The sequence below is a fragment of the Carassius gibelio genome, chromosome B22 (genome assembly GCF_023724105.1).
Source record: "Carassius gibelio isolate Cgi1373 ecotype wild population from Czech Republic chromosome B22, carGib1.2-hapl.c, whole genome shotgun sequence".
Taxonomy (NCBI): domain Eukaryota; kingdom Metazoa; phylum Chordata; class Actinopteri; order Cypriniformes; family Cyprinidae; genus Carassius; species Carassius gibelio.
The window spans coordinates 7,141,387-7,161,866 of NC_068417.1; the positions used below are offsets into that span (position 1 = coordinate 7,141,387).

At 36.9% G+C, this 20,480-nt stretch overlaps 2 protein-coding genes across 2 annotated transcripts in view; both read left to right on the forward strand.

Annotated features, from left to right (window-relative positions):
• Positions 1-20,480, forward strand: part of LOC127987699 (NACHT, LRR and PYD domains-containing protein 12-like) — a 93,394-nt gene that overhangs the window by 22,031 nt on the left and 50,883 nt on the right. The window lies entirely within an intron of this gene.
• Positions 6,137-19,043, forward strand: LOC127987721 (zinc finger protein 14-like). Its single transcript, XM_052590111.1, has 3 exons — positions 6,137-6,300; positions 11,174-12,484; positions 16,815-19,043. Exons 2-3 carry the CDS (start codon positions 11,188-11,190, stop codon positions 16,853-16,855), a joined length of 1,338 nt encoding a protein of 445 aa, XP_052446071.1. The 5' UTR covers positions 6,137-6,300; positions 11,174-11,187; the 3' UTR covers positions 16,856-19,043.

Consider the following 20,480-nt stretch of genomic DNA (forward strand, 5'->3'; position numbering starts at 1 on the left):
CTGTCAGGAAGCTGTTGATCCACTGACAGACGGAGGTGGGCACAGAGAGCTGATTTAGTTTGGGCAGGAGGAGGTTTGGGATGATCGTGTTGAAGGCCGAGCTGAAGTCCACAAACAGGATCCTCACATAAGTCCCCGGTCTGTCTAGGTGTTGCAGAACATAATGCAGTCCAATGTTTACTGCATCGTCCACAGACCTGTTTGCTCTGTAGGCAAACTGAAGAGGATCCAGCAAGGGTCCAGTGATGTCCTTCAGGTGGGCCAGCACCAGTTTTTCAAATGACTTCATGACTACAGACGTTAGAGCCACAGGCCTGTAGTCATTTAGTCCTGTAATTTTGGGTTTCTTAGGGATGGGGATGATGGTGGAACGTTTGAGGCATGAAGGGACTTCGCACAGCTCCAGCGATCTGTTGAAGATCTGTGTGAAGATGGGGGCCAGCTGGTCAGCACAGGATTTCAGACAGGCTGGTGTAACACAATCTGGGCCTGGTGCTTTTTTCCTTTTCTGCTTCCGGAAGACCTGGCGCACCGCATCCTCGCTGATCTGAATTGTAGGTGTGGGGGAGAGGGGGGATGCAGGAGGTGAGAATGGTGAGAGCGCTTGATTGGAGAGGTGTTCAGGATGGGTTGCAGGAGCTGTTAATGGTGTGAACGGTAGTTTGGAGAGGCATTCAGGGCTGGTTGCAGGAGTTGTGAAGGGTGTGAATGTTTTTGTGGGGAGGCATTCAGGGCAGGTGATGGGTGTTCTTTCAAACCTGCAGTAAAACTCGTTCAGATCGTCTGCCAGTCGTTGATTCTCTACGGTGCTGGGGGGTGGTGTCTTGTAATTGGTGATCTTCTTTAGACTTTTCCACACTGATGCGGAGTCGTTGGAAGTGAACTGAGTCCTTATTTTTTCAGAATAATTCCTCTTTGCCACTTTGATCTCCTTTTCCATTGTGTATTTAGCCTGTTTATACAAGACATTGTCCCCCTTCACGTAAGCATCTTCTTTGGCCTGACGGAGCTGTCTGAGTTTTGCAGTGAACCACGGTTTGTCATTATTGTAAATTAGTTGAGTCTTTGTAGGAATACACATATCCTCACAGAAACTGATATATGATGTTACGGTCTCTGTGAGTTCATCCAGATCGGTGGCAGCAGCTTCAAAAACACTCCAATCAGTGAGGTCAAAACAAGATCGTAAATCCTGCTCTGCTTCATTAGTCCATCTTTTTACAGTCCTTGATACAGGTTTAGCTGATTTTAGTTTCTGCCTGTAGGACGGTATAAGATGAACCAGAAGGTGATCAGAACGTCCCAAAGCTGCTCGTGGAACAGAGTGAAATGCATCCTTTATTGTGGTGTAACAGTGATCCAATATATTACTGTCTCTTGTGGGACATGTAACATGCTGTCTGTATTTTGGCAGTTCACGGGACAGATTGGCTTTATTAAAGTCCCCGAGAATGATTAAAACAGAGTCAGGGTGTTGTTGTTCTGTCTCTGCTCCCGCTCGCTTCCCCCGTCTGCGCGTCCTGAATCGCTTGATCAGCGCCGCCGCTCCTCCGATAACAACGTTCACTAAAACATCTGAATAATTGAAATCCGGAAAAACATCTTGTGGTGCGTTCTGCCGAATGTTCAGCAGTTCTTCCCTGGTGAAACTGATGGCAGGAATATAACTAAAGACAGGTAGTTCAGCTAAACACTTCTGCTCAGTTAGCAACAACTTGAACAACAAGACACACTTTGAACAATGTCTCCTCAAGTCTACTATTAACAGGAATCTCCTGCGGTTTGGTTTGAGGGTAAATCCAGTCAGTAACTGAGGCACAAGCTAATAGCAGTTGTGTTTGAATGAAACGAGTGAGAGCGCGGTGCTGTGATATGAGAGAAGTCAAAGAAACGCCCGACTCAAATACCGTATGACTGTGTGTTATTCTGCTGCTAATGACACACACCTAATGAATAACACACCTCCGAATGTCACCACTGACCAATCAGAATCCAGTATTCCAGTGAGCTGTGCAATCATTTCACTTATTTACTGAGACCAATACAAACATGTTTAAACTAGAGGACAAACAGTGATGGTGAAAAAGTAAAAATGAAAAAGTGATTGAAATATAGTAACTAATTGGTACTTTATTCCACTGAACTCTGATTATCTTCTGTTTCAATCTTAGAGTGTAGATAAAGATCCATCACCAAAAGCTGATGAATGCTGTGTATCATAAAGTGAAGTGGTCTTGAGAGGAGCAGTAAACATCAGCTGAAGATCCACAGAAGAGCTTCACTACTGTGTCTATGAGGAGAAATAAATGTGTGATAAATGTGTAAATGTGATCCATACAGGTGAAGAGACTCAGACTTTACAATCAAATAATGCAGCATGTGTGTAAGAAACATGATATTGAATGATTAATGTAGCTTTAGTATTCAAGCAGATGATCATTGTGTTTAATGTAAAGCTGGAACAGAGGAGGAAGAAGCTCAGTTGAGTCTGTCTGGCTCTTCAGTTTAATAATATTTCTATTAAACTCATTCATAATGATTCAGATGTTTAAATGTGATTGTCAAGTGCAGCACTTAAATGTGTCAAAAGATATAAATCAAATCTACAATGTGCCAAATTTCCATGTTACTTAAAACATTTCTGCGATCTTACATTTTCTACTCATTGTTATTCTATTTAATTCTATATTAAGTTAGCTATGTGTCTGTCTGTAGCTAACAATCACAAATCCTCTCATTACAACAAAGCAGAAACACAGTATAAAAAGTTCATATTGTGCTTCTCTTCATTTTCATGTCATTCCCGACAGTACAAACATAACTTAAAATAACTAAAATACTAAAACTGATTAAAACAGTTTATTAAAAACAGTATTTCTGTGTGTAATATTTTCTCTAATCATTTATTTAAACAGCTTGGTGTTGTCTGTTTTCTTTTTCTTAGATGAAATGTTGATGTTAACAAAATCCTCTTAAATGATCTGATGTTCAGGAAAACACATTTAACCTGGCGTTTGATTTTTAAACTACTTTTCTCGTCAAAAATAAATAACTAGTTTTTTAGACATTAGTTTGGGATGGTCAGCTGTTGAATAATGGGTTTTCAGTATTAATGAGCTTTACTGTCAGGTTGGCAAACGATCCTCCTTTGCTTCTCCTTTAAAGTTTTCATATGATGCTGCTAAAAACAACATTGTTTTGGTGTAATGTGTTTACAAAACCCCCTCATTGAAACGTGTCGATTTTCACAAAGCTCATCGTTCTGAAAAGCGAGGTCTGCTGTGATTGGCCAGATATCCAGTGTGTTGTGATTGGCTGAATGCCTCAAGCGTGTAATGGAAATGTTACGTCTCTTAACATATTGTGATGCCCTGTCCGGCCGGAGCAACGAGACATAAACATAAAACCCATTATAAACATGATACAAACATGATTTCTAGTCGTATCTTCTTTTGGAAGGACAAACAAAGTAGTTTCACGTTCTCAATGAAACGGCGTCACACACACAGTCTTGAGTGAACAGAGGCCGGCGCTTGAGAACGATTCTATTTTCTTTCTATTTTGAAGTGTGGATCTGTGCACACTCCAATGACTAAAATCAGCTCGATGAAGACTGAACACGGTAAGAAGAGTTAAAATATGCTTTATTTGTACAGTTGTATCCAGTAACATTACTGGTCATTGGTAAACTCAGATTTGAGTGAAAAGTAATTTGGCAAATAACCTTTTGAGTAAAACACTATTTGGACATCATTTCTTTATCTTTCTGGGAGGTGGGGTGATTTAATAAGCTTTATAAATACGTTTTCAGTCCAATCCGACCTAAAGGCACATTTTCTTTAATTTCGAGTGGAACAGCAGGTGAGTAAAGCTAATGTTTGTTTTCACTGAACTTCTAGTTGTTTGAGGCAATTTTTTCAGTTACATATGACTATTCTCCATGTTGTTTCAGATCATGATTTTATATCATATTCATAATAAGTTACCATATGTGTGTGTGTGTGTGTTTATTCTGTTGCAGCTTACAATTTATTCAAGTGCCACCAGTGTGTTTTTGGAGTATTTCTTCTATTTAATCTATCATCTGAGGAAAGTAAGATTAAAAACTGTTTTATACTTAATTTAGTCAAATACTGATAGTGGTCCACAACTACAGCTTTTAACGTGTAAAAATTGTGCCATTTCAAAAGATTCATACCTATAACTTATGGGTAAAAGTTTAACAACCCACTTGTATCAGTAAACTTTAGTTCTAGTTTACTAGCTTGAGTCTTATTTTTATTTACATTTGACACTTCTCCACCTCATGTAATGTTGTTTCATATCATTATTTCATACCATATTAATTCATAATAAGTTGTGTAAAGGTACTAAAACATATTTAAAACAGTTGATGTGAGTTCAGTGGTTCAATTTTAATATTGCGACAAAACCACTTTTTGAATCCCAAAATAGCCCCAAAATAATGACTTTTCAACAATAAAGTGATGGGCTGATTTCAAAACACTGCTTCGGAGCTTTACGGATCGAATCAGTGACTCAGAGCGCCAATGTCACGTGATTTCAGCAGTTTAGCCGTTTGATCCGAGTCACTGATTTGATTTGTAGAGATATGAAGCAGTGTTTTGAAATCAGCCCATCACTGATTGTTTTGTTTTTTTGGTGCACAATAATTCTCGTTGCTTTTATTATATTATGGTAGAACCACTGAACTCACATTAAATATGTTTTTAGTACCTGTATGGATCTTGAGAGAGGAAATGTCATTGCTTTGAACGCAGGCCTCACTGAGTCATCGAATTTAATCAAAATATCTTAATTTGTGTTCTGAAGATGAATGAAGGCCTTATGGGTGTAGAACAATATGAGGGTGAGTAATTAATGACATAATTTTCATTTTTGGGTGAACTAACCCTTTAATAGATAAGACATTGACATGATTTTTGCTACATTTTATATTTCTTCCCTTGTAGCTGTTGGGGGCCATGACACAGAACGTGTCACATGGAAACATCCTTTCTAACATCTTCATATTGATGTTGGGAGGAGGATCAACTGGAAGGGTGTGAATGAAAAAAAAAAAAAAAAAAACATTCAACCAGATGGAGTCCAAGAAGTTCCTTTTAAATGATTACAACATTATAGAATAAAACTGAATTAAATGAGTCTATGCACTTTACATATACATCACATTTCTCATCAACATGGTTAACAATAAAGATTAATAATAAGGAAAAGAAGCACATCACAAATAGCCTACATCATTAAATCCTGTCCTACTATTGATAAACAGAACATCTCCGCTTATTTAACTAACGATCATGTGCCTGAAAGGAGCACAAATAAAGATATAGGTGCAAACAGAATACAGTGACGTCAAATTGGTTTTGATAAGCAGTTATTTTATGACCCAGAACACGTTGGTGAAACTCATGCATCTAGCAAGAACTTAATACACTAAATAATCATATTGATTTTAACATTTATGAATTAATTAAATGTGAGTAATGAACAAGACTGCACAAATTATGGCGATCACGAGGAAGGTTTGCGTACAGTAAAGTGGATAGTGTACAACACATTTGCTCAGATTCGTTTTCTGTTCTTAATAGTTTAATAAATCTGATTCAAGACAATTAGAAATTTTGTAAGATCTATATAGACTTTGTCAATTAAGACTTTTAATTTTTAATAAGACTTATTTTTCGTCTAAGAATTGGTAATTCTGCCCTCAACAAATCACTTCAATCGATAGGGAAACATGGTTCTGGTCAGTACAATAAATGTGCACTCTCAGAAACTGTAGCGCATGTAATAATCAATTGTATGGCATATGAAAAGAAAGAATTAAATTAAAAAACGATTTGTTGGCATACATTCTTTAACTTTGCCGAATATATTTAATAGTTCTTTCAAAGGATCTGAAGCTCTTTTTATTTATTTTTTTAAAGCAACAAATTTATATAAGACAATATAGAAAGGTAGGGTAGGTGGAAGTAATATTTTTTGTTTGTTTGTTTGTTTCTCTCCTGTTTATTTCTGACATCAGTGCCTCACACTCCATCCCAGTAGATGGCGGAATATGCACCAAAGCTGGTTTGCCGACCGCCATTAAACGTCAAAGAAGAAGAAGAAGTTATTTGTGGATTCATTCTTAATTCTTATTGGAGACGCGAACCGTTTCAAACGATTCCGTTCGTTTCGGTGAACTGGTTCAACCGACTCACTGAGAAGAACCGGTTAAATCAAACGATTCTTCCATGAACCGGACATCAGCGTGCGCTTGCTGTGTCTTCTGAGGTGAGTCGAGCAGTTCGGATATATCGCTTGTTCACACATCCTTAAAAAAACATTTTACACGGTTTGTTTAATCAACATCCTACGGGGTTCTTTCTAAATTGTTTTCATCGGATAGAACACTATTTATGCGCCTGTTCTGGCGATAGGAAAGGAACATCACAGGGAACTAAAGTCATGCGGACACGAACCATTGTGTGTGTTTCTTTAAAGTTTGTGTTAATCTTTTAAAGTGATGAAGATGTGCGTGCTTCTTCGTGCTTTCATAGATATGAAAATATTCAGTTATATCCTATATGGTTAATGGCAGACAGAAATCTTTAGAAAAACTAAAGATGTTTATGATTAGTTGCAGTTTGTTTGCAATTTTTTTTTTTTTTTTTTATGACCACAGACACCTACTATTACTATGCCAATATAACTGCCAAATAAGCACACTAATGTCTGCACAAAAAGTTAAAACTGTGCTGCCGAGTCCAGCGTTTTTTGACAGAATTATAATTATATTTCTAAGTCTCAGAATTCCTATAAATGCCGGAAAATTCTCATCAAGTGAAAAGAGTTTATTGAAGGACAGAGAGAACATGAGAGATCCAGAACCCTGCAGAACCAAACACACTGAAGAACAAACAGGTTGTGTTTAAGAGCACACTAAAGAAATTAAAAGATAAAATTAAATGTCATCCTCTTAATCCTAAATAACTCCTATAAATCATATTTAATACATTTATTTCTAAGGATTCTTAATTATCAATTTGAACAAAAGAAAATCGATCCTACAACATGATCAAAATAATTAGCAAAAATTGTGTTAAAATTGAACAAATAATGATACAACAGTGTTTTGAGAAACGTTTATTTGTTCATCTTGAAATCTTTGTGGGCATACCAATTGCATAAAGTAATAGTTTGCATGAATTTAATTAAATGCACCAAGTTGCTATTTTTGCTCAGTTTGGGCTTCTAAATAAATAATAAATATATATTTAATCTAAAGCAGCGGTTCCCCACCCCGCTCTGCATATTTTTTATGCATCTGTTATCACATAGGACTTTTGTTCTATTCGAATGTAAGTGCCCTGCAGTGGACATCATTGATTCCAATTCCATGTTACATACAAAGAGGATTAAAGTGTGCAAGAAGTGAATTTAAATAGTATTTATTTACAGAGGCATATCACATCTGTGTGTGAAGATGCTGCAGACTATTACTGAATTATTTCAATTATGTTTCCCCTCCGTGACCAGTGTGTCACAGAAACGCAGCTTTTTTAAATTAATTTCTGTTGGCAGTAAGCGCTTTGCACGCTGTTTATGAGTCTGGGTGCCCTGTGTTATTGGAGGAGTGCTCTGAGTGCCTCAAGTTGAAAAAAAAAAGCAACTCTGAGTGGAAAGGCGCCTGACGTCATTCACGGTTTTTTCCCCATTGTCCAATCGAATGAATGGCAAGGGGTGGCCTTCCGATGTGGTGACAAAAGTTTACCATTTTTTAGCAAGTCCAGAGACTGCAATGATGGAGGAGAAACTTTTGGTGTCTGTCGTGGGTCACCTGGAGCTGTATTTTTTATGGTTTCTGCTAATATGACAGTTTACTTCTTTGATTTACAGACTGTAAAATTATTGATATGGCTGTTGATCCCCCTTCCCTCCTTTGTTTCTTTGAATTGATGTTGTTTTGTTGAATTAAAGATAAAAAGAGTTAAGCACAAAAATAAATGAATAAATAACGGTGATATGATTTCTAAAGACATTTACTAAATTTCGATATAAATTACCAGTGTTTCCCCATAAATAGATTTATTTGTGGCTTTTGACTTAGTTGAATAGACATGAGCACTGAACGTTACAAAATCAAATCGTCGCAGGTGCTTTATATAAGTTTATCTCTGAATGGAAAGGACTGTCTTCAGAAAATATTGATTTTGATTTTATCTAATGAAGAAGAGTTCGTGAGCGGAGCTGCCTTGATTACAGCCGTTACTAAAATGTTTAAATATATTTTACATTTTTTACATTTTTAAATGTGAATTATTCCTGTGATCAAAGCTGAATTTTCAGCATCATTATTCCAGTTTTCAGTGTCACATGATCTAATATGCCGATTTGCTGATTATCAATATTTAAAACTTCTTGCTGAGCAGAAGAGAATTCTTTAAAGACATTAAAAATCTTACTGTTCAAAAACTGTGACTGGTAGTGTATGCTTGCCTATAGTTTGAAGTTAAAGATATGAATATTACTTACGTGAGTCTGATGACGGTGATTTGACAGTGATTTCACATTTCTTGTTTGTATGAAGACTAAACACAAATAAAAGCAGAATGTAAAAGACATCTGTTGTAGGCATTCTTGGCAGTTTTACAAGGCTTTTTATAATGGTGTTCTTATTGATATCGGAATTAAATATCAGCCAGAATTAAGAAATATATTGTGTGCTGATCACCTTTCTGATATTATTGATCTTCTCAGAAATGAAAGAAGCTAACTCATTGCATTTGCTGTTGGAGAGCATTTCACTGGGAATCTAACTTTTGCAACCTTATAAGATGCAAAGAATAAACTACATCCTTCACTCTTTCTGCCATGCTGCTTGTCTGTGATGGGGTTGTGCATAGACAATGTGAGCCTAGGAAGTGTTGACACATTTTACAGTGGGATGAAACAACGGCATAAACAGAAGTACAACCCCAAATCAGAAAAAGTTGGGACAGTATGGAAAACGCAAAAAAATAAAAAAAGTGATTTCTAAATTTATTTGACTTGTATTTCATTGCAGACAATATGAACAAAATATTTCATGTTTTGTCTGGTCAACTTCATGTCATTTGTAAATATGCATCCTTTCCTGTCATTCAGACCTGCAACACATTTCAAAAAAAGTTGGGACAGTAAAGCATTTACCACTTTGTAATGTTGCCATTCCTTTTCACAACACTTAAAAGATGTTTAGGGACTGAAGACACCAAGTGATGAAGGGTTTCAGGTGTAATTTTGTCCCATTCTTCCTGCAAACAAGTCTTAAGGTGGGCAACAGTACGGGGTCTTCTCTATTGGAGACAGGTGGGGACTGCAGGCAGGTCAGTCAAGTCCCCGTATCCTCTTCCTCCGCAGCCAGGACTTTGTAATGTGTGCAGAATGTGGTCTTGCATTGTCTTGTTGAAATATGCATGGACGTCCCTGGAAAAGATGTCTTCTTGAAGGCAGCATATTATGCTCCAAAATCTCTATGTACTTTTCAGCATTAATGCCTTCACAGAAGTGCAAGTTACCTTTGCCAAGGGCACTGACACAACCCCATACCATGACCGATCCTGGCTTTGGGACTTGTTGCTGGTAACGGTCTAGATGATCCTTTTCTTCTTTGGTCCAGAGCACACGGCGTCCATATCTCCCAAAAAATACCTGAAATACTGATTCATCTGACCACAGTTAACGTTTCCACTGTGTGATGGTCCATCCCAGATGCCTCCGAGCCCAGAGAAGTCGATGGCGCTTCTGGTTAACATAGGGCTTCCTTTTGGCACGGTACAGTTTTAACTGGCATTTGTGGATGTAACTACATATTGTGGTACTTGACAAAGGTTTGCCAAAGTAGTCCTGAGCCCATGTGGTGATATCGCTTCTAGATGAATGAGGATTCTTGATGCGGTGCCGCCTGAGGGATCGGAGATCACGGTTGTTCAGCTTAGACTTTCACCCTTGTCCTTTACGCACTGAAATTCCTCCAGATTCCTTGAATCTTTTAATTATGTTATGCACTGTTGAATGTGAAATATCCAAATCTCTTCCTATCTTTCTTTGAGGAACATTGTTTTTAAACATTTCAATAATTTTCTCACGTATTTGTTGGCAAACTGGCGATCCTCGGCCCATCTTTGCTCCTAAAGGATTAGACCTTTCTTGGATACTGCTTTTGTACCAAATCATAATTACAATCACCTGTTGACATCACCTGTTTCAAATCACATCATTATTTAACCATTTTACCTCATTACTAGCCCTAAATTGCTGCTGTCCCAACTTTTTCTAATTTGGGGTTGTAAATACTCCTTCATTTTTGATCGTACAGATAAGAATAAGGTATCATTTCAAACTCGAAAGGGTCTGGGTATGTATAGTCATAACAACAGCAAAATAATGTGCTTTTGTAAAATAAAGAAAATATACATGGTGCGTTCTCTGCCATCTTGGTCTCTGTCACCTCTCTTCACAGACATGTAAATAAAACAGCGTTACCAATACAGTATCATTCCTGTATGTGATGCAGTGCTGTCTAAGGGCCTGAAGATCATGGGCATCCAGTATGGTTTTCCGGCCTTGACCCTTACGCACAGAGATTGTGTGGAATATTTTTATTAATAAGATTTTACTCAATCAAGTATAATCAAGATGAATCTAGTCGCATATATGCATATGTGTCTTATTCCATTATAATCATATAGCCTTTGTGTGAAAGGAATGTGTCTATGTCTGCAAAAAACATCCTGACCACCACAGATAGGAAACATCTGGAAAAACATGCAATGGGCCTCTTTTCTTTACCATAGCAAGTCCCTAGGGAGGTATCAAAATTGCAAGCATAAGGAAAAGTCTGACTATTTGGTAACGCCCTGTATAGTATATTATATATATACTATATAATGAGATGCTACCTAGCATTCGGGAGATCTTCTCACAAAGAGGATCTCGGCTTTGTTTCTCTCTGAAATAAAGTCTATCTTCTGGAAACAAAACCCAGAGACTGCGTGATTGCTCAGACACAGGGCAGATAAAAAAAACAATACATTTGCTCCAGATTCTTTGAATCTTTGGATGATATTATGCACTGTAGATCATGATAACATCAAACTCTTTTTTTCTATCAAATTTATTACAGCTGTAGAATTGAAAATGCACAAGAGGACCCACACTGGAGGGAAACCTTACATGTGTTCACACTGCGATAGGAGATTTGTTCATAGAGCAACTCTGAAAACACATGAGAGGACCCACACTGGAGAGAAACCATACAAGTGTTCATATTGTGACAAGAGATTAATTTCTTCAGGACAACTGAAAACACATGAGAGGACCCACACTGGAGAGAAACCATACAAGTGTTCACACTGTGACAAGAGATTCATTCAGACAGCAACTCTGAAAACACATGAGAGGACCCATACTGGAGAGAAACCATACAAGTGTTCATACTGTGACAAGACATTCATTTGTTTAGGACAACTGAAAACACATGAGAGGACCCACACTGGAGAGAAACCATACAAGTGTTCACACTGTGACAAGAGATTTGTTCAGAGAGCAAATCTGAAAACACATGAGAGGACTCACACTGGAGAGAAACCATACAAGTGTTCACACTGTGACAAGACATTCAATTGTTCAGGACATCTGAAAACACACCAGAGGATCCACACTGGAGAGAAACCATACAAGTGTTCACACTGTGACAAGAGATTTGTTCAGACAGCAAATCTGAAAACACATGAGAGGACTCACACCGGAGAGAAACCTTACAAGTGTTCACACTGTGACAAGAGATACCGTTTATCAGCACATCTGAAAACGCATGAGAGGACCCACACTGGAGAGAAACCATTCACATGTGATCTGTGTGGGAAGAGTTTCACACAATCAACAAACCATAAGTTGCACATGCACATCCACACTGGAGAGAAACCGTTTACATGTGATCTGTGTGGGAAGAGTTTCATAATAAAACGCAGCCTTAAAGAGCACATGAACATCCACTCTGGGGAAAAACCGTACACATGTGATCAGTGTGGCAAAGGATTTGTAAGGTCTTCGGACCTAAAGATTCACCTGACACTTCATACAAAGAAGAAACGTCTGTATTCATGTTCTTTGTGTGGAAAGAGTTTTCCACTGCTGAAAAGTTTAAAAACACATCAGAAAAGACATACTGCCAAAAAAGCTTATATGTGCTTTGAGTGTGAGAAGACTTTTTTTACAGATGAGCATTTGAAAATGCACCAGAGAACTCACACTGGAGAGAAACCTTACATGTGTTCACATTGCGACAAGAGATTCAGTTCTTCATCAAATCTGAAAAAGCATGAAAGGACTCATACTGGAGAGAAACCATACACATGTGATCAATGTGGGAAGAGCTACACTGAATCATCTTCTCTACAGAGACATAAAAAATCATCCACAGCCCGAAATCATAGTAAGTAGAGTTAATATTCAACTTAATATTTACTTTTGACTCGTCGGTCTGTATTCTGTTCCCGCTGAAAAGCAGGCAATGGTTTCTAATTACAAAGGCAAATGTATCTATTTACACCATGTTTTTGCAGTGTTGAGTTTTGTAGACAATGACAGACATGTTTGTTAAAAGCACTGACCAATCAGAGGGGTTTAATGTAAGTTAGTCAAAATATACTAAGAGAAAATCTATTATTTTAAGGGGAAAATAAGTTGATTTAAAATTTCATGGCATCAACACATCTCAAAAAAGTTGGGACAAGGCCATGTTTACCACTGTTTGGCATCCCCTCTTCTTTTTATAACAGTCTGCAAACGTCTGGTGACTGAGGAGACAAATTGCTCAAGTTTAGGAATAGGAATGTTGTCCCATTCTTGTCTAATACAGACTTCTAGTTGCTCTGCTGTCTTGTCGCATCTTCATCTGTATGATGCACCAAATGTTTTCTATAGCCGCGTTTCCACCGCAGGAACTTTACCCAGGAACTAGGGACTTTGGCCTGGTACTTGGTGTGTTTCCACCGCAGGAACCAGGAACTAAATAAAGTTCTGGGTAAAAAAATGCCCCTCAGAAAGTCCCTGCTGGCGAGGTGGTACTTTTTCAAAGTTCCGGAACTTTCGGGGGCGGGACTTTGGCACTAATCATTCTGATTGGTTGAGTCCACGCAGCATTGGTTGACTTCAACCACCATTTATTCGGATCAACATTTTCAAAATATTACTGTTAAGCCGCGTTTCCACCGCAGGAACTTTACCCAGGAACTAGGGACTTTGGCCTGGTACTTGGTGTGTTTCCACTGCAGGAACCAGGAACTAAATAAAGTTCTGGGTAAAAAAATGCCCCTCAGAAAGTCCCTGCTGGCGAGGTGGTACTTTTTCAAAGTTCCGGAACTTTCGGGGGTGACTTTGGCACTCATCATTCTGAGTCCACGCAGCATTGGTTGAGTTCAACCACCATTTATTCGGATCAACATTTTCAAAATATTACTGTTATTGTGTCATGAAATGTAATTTTAAAAGTATTTCAGGCAAGAATGTAGTTGTTTGAAACTCAAATCTGTTGTTTATTTATAAAGACAGCACCTATTTAAAAATGTGTTTCACCGATCTCTGAGACGGTGAGCTCCACTCGATCAGCGGGAGATCAGTGATCATCTATCCACCGAGAAGCAGCCTCAACTCAGCTAGACCTTCTGATATGTGCCGCTGGCTCTGATGTCTCTTTAGTGGTTAAACATAAAATATAATTCAGTTGCGGGGTAAATTTAACAGGTTTTCTTTGGTCCGTATTCAATTTATCTATATGTTAAAATGAAAATAAAAAAGGCAAGTCTATATAATATTTCGTTTCATTGTAATGGCTGTATATAACGTTACACATATCCCTGAACTAAGTACATTTCTGCAGCTGTTATTATGTTTAAATGAAAACGGAGGGAGGCAGTGGTATCTTATATCCTATTTCGTGTTATTGTAAATATACTGAGGGGAAAATTGCTGTAGCCAAAGCCATCTGAGTTCACGCAGCATTGGTTGAGTTCAAACACCATTTATTCAGATCATTTTCAAATATTACTGTTATTGTGTCATGAAATGTAATTTTAAAAGTATTTCAGGCGAGAATGTAGTTGTTTAAAACTCAAATCTGTGGTTTATTTATAAAGACAGCGCCTATTTAAAAATGTGTTTCGCAGATCTCTGCGACGGTGAGCTCCACTCGATCAGCAGGAGCTCAGTCCTCATGTATCCGCAGAGAGCAGCCTCACCTCAGCTAGACCTTCTGATGTGTGCCGCTGGCTCTGATGTCTCTTTAGTGGTTAAACATAAAATATAATTCAGCTGCGGGGTAAATCTAACAGGTTTTCTTTTGTCTGTATTCAAATTATCTATATGTTAAAATGAAAATAAATTTATATAATATTTCGTTTCATTGTAATGGCTGCATATACACATATCCCTGAACTAAGTACATTTCTGCAGTTGTTATTATGCTTAAATGAAAACAAAAGGAGGCAGTGGTATTTGATATCCTATTTCGTTTTATTGTAAATATACAGTAAGGAAAATTGCAGTAGCCAAGACGAGCTGACTGAAGTTATCAAGTACGCTGCTGCGTCGTCGCGGACATCACACTCCCCAGTCGCATGCACAAAGTCTGAACTAACTACCGATGATGTACGTCCAAAATCGGCGTACTTTTTTTTTTTTTTTTTTCAGTGGTACTTTGTATTGAGAAACACGCGCAAGACCTACGTCACCAGTCATTTGCCTAATCTTTCCGGTACTTTACACCGCGGTGAGACACGACTCGATGATTTCATCATTAAGACATTACCTCCACCTACGCAGTTTTAGTTTATTATTTCATCATTTCATTAAAGAAATAATTTCATATTTCCATAGTAATAATAATAAAATTAAGAAAATAAATGATTAATGTTATAGTTCACCCTGCCAAAAATGACAATTCGGTCACCATTTTCTCACATGGTCAAAAAGAGCATAATCAAACAAAATATTTCTTGCTGAACCTACTTTTTATAATGCCTGATGCTTTACACAACAACGACTTTAAATGATCTTTTGTGAGTAATTTCTCCAAATTTGATGGTGATGATGATATCACACACCGGTCGGTCTGATGGTGATGGTGATGATGATATCACACACCGGTCGGTCTGATGGTGATGGTGATGATGATGTCACACACACCGGTCGGTCTGATGGTGATGATGATGTCACACACACCGGTCGGTCTGATGGTGATGATGATGATGTCACACACCGGTCGGTCTGATGGTGATGATGATGATGTCATACACCGGTCGGTCTGATGGTGATGGTGATGATGATGTCACACACACCGGTCGGTCTGATGGTGATGATGATGATGTCACACACCGGTCGGTCTGATGGTGGTGATGATGATGTCACACACCGGTCGGTCTGATGGTGATGATGATGTCACACACCGGTCGGTCTGATGGTGATGATGATGTCACACACACCGGTCGGTCTGATGGTGATGATGATGATGTCACACACCGGTCGGTCTGATGGTGATGTCACACACCGGTCGGTCTGATGGTGATGATGATGTCACACACCGGTCGGTCTGATGGTGATGATGATGATGTCACACACCGGTCGGTCTGATGGTGATGATGATGATGATGTCACACACCGGTCGGTCTGATGGTGATGGTGATGATGATGTCACACACACCGGTCGGTCTGATGGTGATGATGATGATGTCACACACCGGTCGGTCTGATGGTGGTGATGATGTCACACACCCCGGTCGGTCTGATGGTGATGATGATGTCACACACACCGGTCGGTCTGATGGTGATGATGATGATGTCACACACACCGGTCGGTCTGATGGTGATGATGATGATGTCACACACACCGGTCGGTCTGATGGTGATGATGATGATGTCACACACACCGGTCGGTCTGATGGTGTTGATGATGATGTCACACACCGGTCGGTCAGATGGTGATGATGATGTCACACATCGGTCAGTCTGATGGTGTTGATGATGATGTCACACACCGGTCGGTCAGATGGTGATGATGATGTCACACATCGGTCAGTCTGATGGTGATGATCCTCTTCAAGTCGAACAAACCTAATGATTCAATGAACCATTCATAAAGAACCCTTTACTTCACTCCTGAATGAATCAGCCATTTATACAAACCAAATGAATGAATAAATGACTCGATGACTTAATCATTAAGACATTACCTCCACCTACGCAGTTTTAGTTTATTATTTCATCATTTCATTAAAGAAATAATTTCATATTTCCATAGTAATAATAAGAAAATTAAGAAAATAAATGATTAATGTTATAGTTCACCCTGTCAAAATGACAATTCGGTCACCATTTTCTCACATGGTCAAAAAGAGCATAATAAAAAAAAAATATTTCTTGCTGAACCTACTTTTTGTAATGCCTGATGCTTTACACAACAACGACTTTAAATGATCTTTTGTGAGTAATTTCTCAAAATTTGATGTGCGGTTCATTCGATTAATTAATCACCACATCATGTAATTAATTAGATTTAAAAAAATAAAAATAAATTACCAGCCCTAGAATAAATCTGAGTTTGTGTCTGAAAGCCACAATGAGTGATGGCACACTGAACTCAAAATGGAATTTGAAGTGAAACAGCTTAATTGTTTACTTTTATTGTTTGCAGTGCCAAAACTAATGATTGATTAGTAGTTGGCTAGTGAAAATAATACAGTAACATATAGTAATTGTTTTTTTTTCAGATATGTGTACAAGAAAGAAAAGTCCAAAGTTGTCACGGTGAATAAAGTTCAAGACTTCAAGACTTTTCAAGAGATTCAGATCAACTCATAGATAGTTCCTTCCCAAAAGAACATCATCTAATTGTTTTATTCTTGTTTCTCAATTTGCTTCATAATATAATCTCTCATTATGCTTTATAATTTCAAGTGAGATTTTTTTTTTTTACTCCATTTATGAAAAAGTGGACTTTTTAGTCGTGTGGACAACAAAGTGACCTGAAGAAGAGTCCATCTTAGTTTTAAGAAAGACATTGATCTGGTGTTTGTGTTTAATTGTTAATCTTATAATCTTATAAATGCTCGACCATTTGTGATGCACTTGGTTTGGTTGTAAATCAATAATTTTCTCACAAATTTTCAAGTAATCATGTATTAAATAATCATGTATTTTATCAACGTTTATCGACCATATTTAATGTCTAATGATGCTACTTTCGACAATAGTTTAATCAGTATTATTATTAATTTAATAATTTTTGGTTTATCCGAAAGCCATTACCTGATACGATTGCTTTTTAGACTTTTTTATGTTTTAAATGCCTTGATAGATAAAATCTTACTGCCTGACACAGATGAGACGCAGGTCTGATTGTGATGGTGCAGAAAAGTTGTACATTTACTTATACACTTCAAATATGCACGAGTTATCATAACCGAAGCTGAGAAATTAAGTTTTAGTGAATATAATCAAGATCATTTGAAATCACTTGAAAATACTTTACGGTTACATTTTCTCTCTCTCTATATATATATATATATATATATATATATATATATATAAAACAATGCATTATTTGATCGATTTCACCTCCTTGAGCCATTAATATGTACCATAAATTACCAGTAAAACTGATTTAAAAAAATTGTTACCAGAAAATGTATTTGACACATGATTTTTTCCTGACACAGTTTAACTCTTAAGTTCTTGTCATATTTTATTACAATTTTCCCAGACTATAGCGAGTAAACTGTGATAATATGAGAAATGCTAAAGGTGTCTGAATAAATTTAGGTTTGACTGTATGTTGGCGTATATAATACTTTAACATTTTAATACATTTTTAAAAATGCTATTAAATGAAAATGTAAGAACTTTTATTTTTGGCAAAGTTCTGCACAACAGAAGTATATTAAGATACAACATGGACAAATACGATATTCCTTAATAATGTTTAAATAAATAATTATAAAGAATAATATTATTGGTGTTGATATAATTTTATATTTCTGTCATAATTTCAATTTAAATCAAACTTTTATTTTGACTGGTTGTAGCGGACCTTTGAGTTGCAGAATGGATTTTCTTCAATAAAACTAGGAAATGTTTAAGTTTTCTCTCAGCCCTGCTAATGTTCATGATTATGTAGACATTTAAAACACTATTAGCATCATACAAACTTCAGTGTGTAGTAAATAAAACGGCACCATTCAGAGACCTGCAGAAACAAGCAGATTATTTATATAGCAGTCTCTTTGTGCTTTAATACTCACAGACACATATCTGCTTTTGCTTTATCCATACATCAGATATTTAGCATACATGTTTAGATATGTATGAGCATCCATGCATGCACGATTTGTGACATCTTCGTTATACAGTAAATTCAATTTTCACGACTACAGATTATTTAATTTTCTATGACTTGATTAACGTGATGATAATGAACTATATACTATCATGTAGTTTTATCTCCTAAAAGTCTGTTAAATGATTGACAGATTTTAAACTGAGGCCTAAAAGGGTTTTGTTATCTTGTGGCTCCCTCTGGTGGACAACTTTAGTACTATTGCCTACATTTTCGTTCCTGTTGAGATGAATTATTTTATAAATAAAAATGATCAAAATTTTGAGTAGAAATTGCCTGGTTTCACTGTTACACCATGGTTCACTTTTATATCCTTTCTTTTCACATTTCTCAGTTTTTTACTGTCAGATTCAGATCAGTTACTCCCCAAAGAACATCATCTTAATATTTTCTTGTATATTATAGTGCTTCATATTCCATCTCATTATGCTTTATGATTTTGTTAAACTTTTTGATTTGTTTAACTCTTTAGTTTAATAACTTTCTTATATATATTTATAAAAGTGTACTTTTTTGGTAAATGTATAATGTAGCTTTGCAACAGTGCTTTTGTTTGCTTCTCTTCTCTTTTCAAGTGGTATATTAAATCATGTATTAAACTCATTTTATCACACACTTTTATCGTCCAGTTTTATTGTCTAGTCTACTTTATGAAACTGATGATAATATTGGGTACTTCTGAAAGTCATGAGCTAATATGCTTGCTGCTTTAGCTTGAGTTTTGTAAATGTTACAGATGTTCTGTCCTTGCGACTGAGCACCATTTGGCGTGTTTTGATAGGCAAAATTTCAATCTTTTTAATTAGCAAGTTAAGTAATAACACCTAAGGACTTTTAATTCACAATTGGGTAAATGTGGGAAACAAATATGCACAACATATTTAAACATTTTGCATTTGTGTGAAAGCATATAACATATTTTAAGGATAAGTTATAATTAACATCTCTTGGGGCAAAAAAAAAAAAAAAATGTTTTGATTAGCCCTTATTCTCGCATCGCTGTCATTATGTCACCACTAGTATCCTTCCTTGTTCCTTCTGAGGTGAGTCCAGCAGTTATGATATTTCGCTCATTTAAAGGCATAGTTCACTTTCAAATAAAAATTTGGTATGTTTCAGCTTACCTCAAGGGCATCCAAGATGTAGGTGTCTTTGTTTCCACAGTATTTCCCATTTTGATATTTTTAGGTCAAACCGTTCTTGTCTGTGACTCATATAATGGAGGTCTATGGTCACCAACTCAAAGAGCAGGCACAGAGGAGTCCAAATTAAACAATTCCCCATCGTAAGTACATATTGATGACCTAAGACACCAAACGAGCAGTATTTATATCGTTTTTACCTCTTGTACACAACCACGTCCAATTGGACACTTTTTTTTATTTGCTATTCAAAAAATTAAAAACTTAATAAATACAGCTTTTATTATCTGCTTTTGATTTTTTTGATGATTCTGCTAGATTTCTTGTAACATCTAAAAGCCACAAACTATTAGTCTATAATTGATTTTTGGGCAAGACAGTTATGGAAAAGTTAAAAACTTCAGTCTCCTCCCAAAGGTGTCCATATCTGCTTTACATAAGCCTGAAGTACACTACACAGTTTTCTGATGATTTTCAGTCTGGAGAGGTCGACACTATACTTGCTGAAAGTCTGCAGATTTGAGTTGACAAATTCCATAGAAAATCACAAAGTATTTGATGGTCACACGGACTCTGATTTTTTTAGCTTCAGACATTGATTTTATCCAGTCGGAGGATATCAAACATGTTTGATATTTTCAGCTGATTTTAGAAAACAGGCACAGTTTCACCGACAGGACTTAGGGTAGCACTTTATTTTACAGTCCTGTTCCCCATGTATATACTATGTACTTATTATAGTAATTACAATAACTATGTAATAACTAGGTACTAACCCTGAACCTACCCCTAAACCTAACCCTACCACATGTAGTTACCTTGTATTACCAGAACTTTCTTAGATAAATACACTGTAAATACACTATAAATACATGTTAGTACACGTACTGTAAAATAAA

What these genes read in the sequence shown, in the direction of transcription:
- LOC127987721 (XM_052590111.1), top strand. Translation starts at nt 11,188, where the DNA reads ATGCACAAGAGGACCCACACTGGAGGGAAACCTTACATGTGTTCACAC. An exon ending in ATCCACAGCCCGAAATCATA is followed by an intron (nt 12,485 to 16,814) that starts GTAAGTAGAGTT and finishes TTTTTTTTTCAG; the next exon opens with ATATGTGTACAAGAAAGAAA.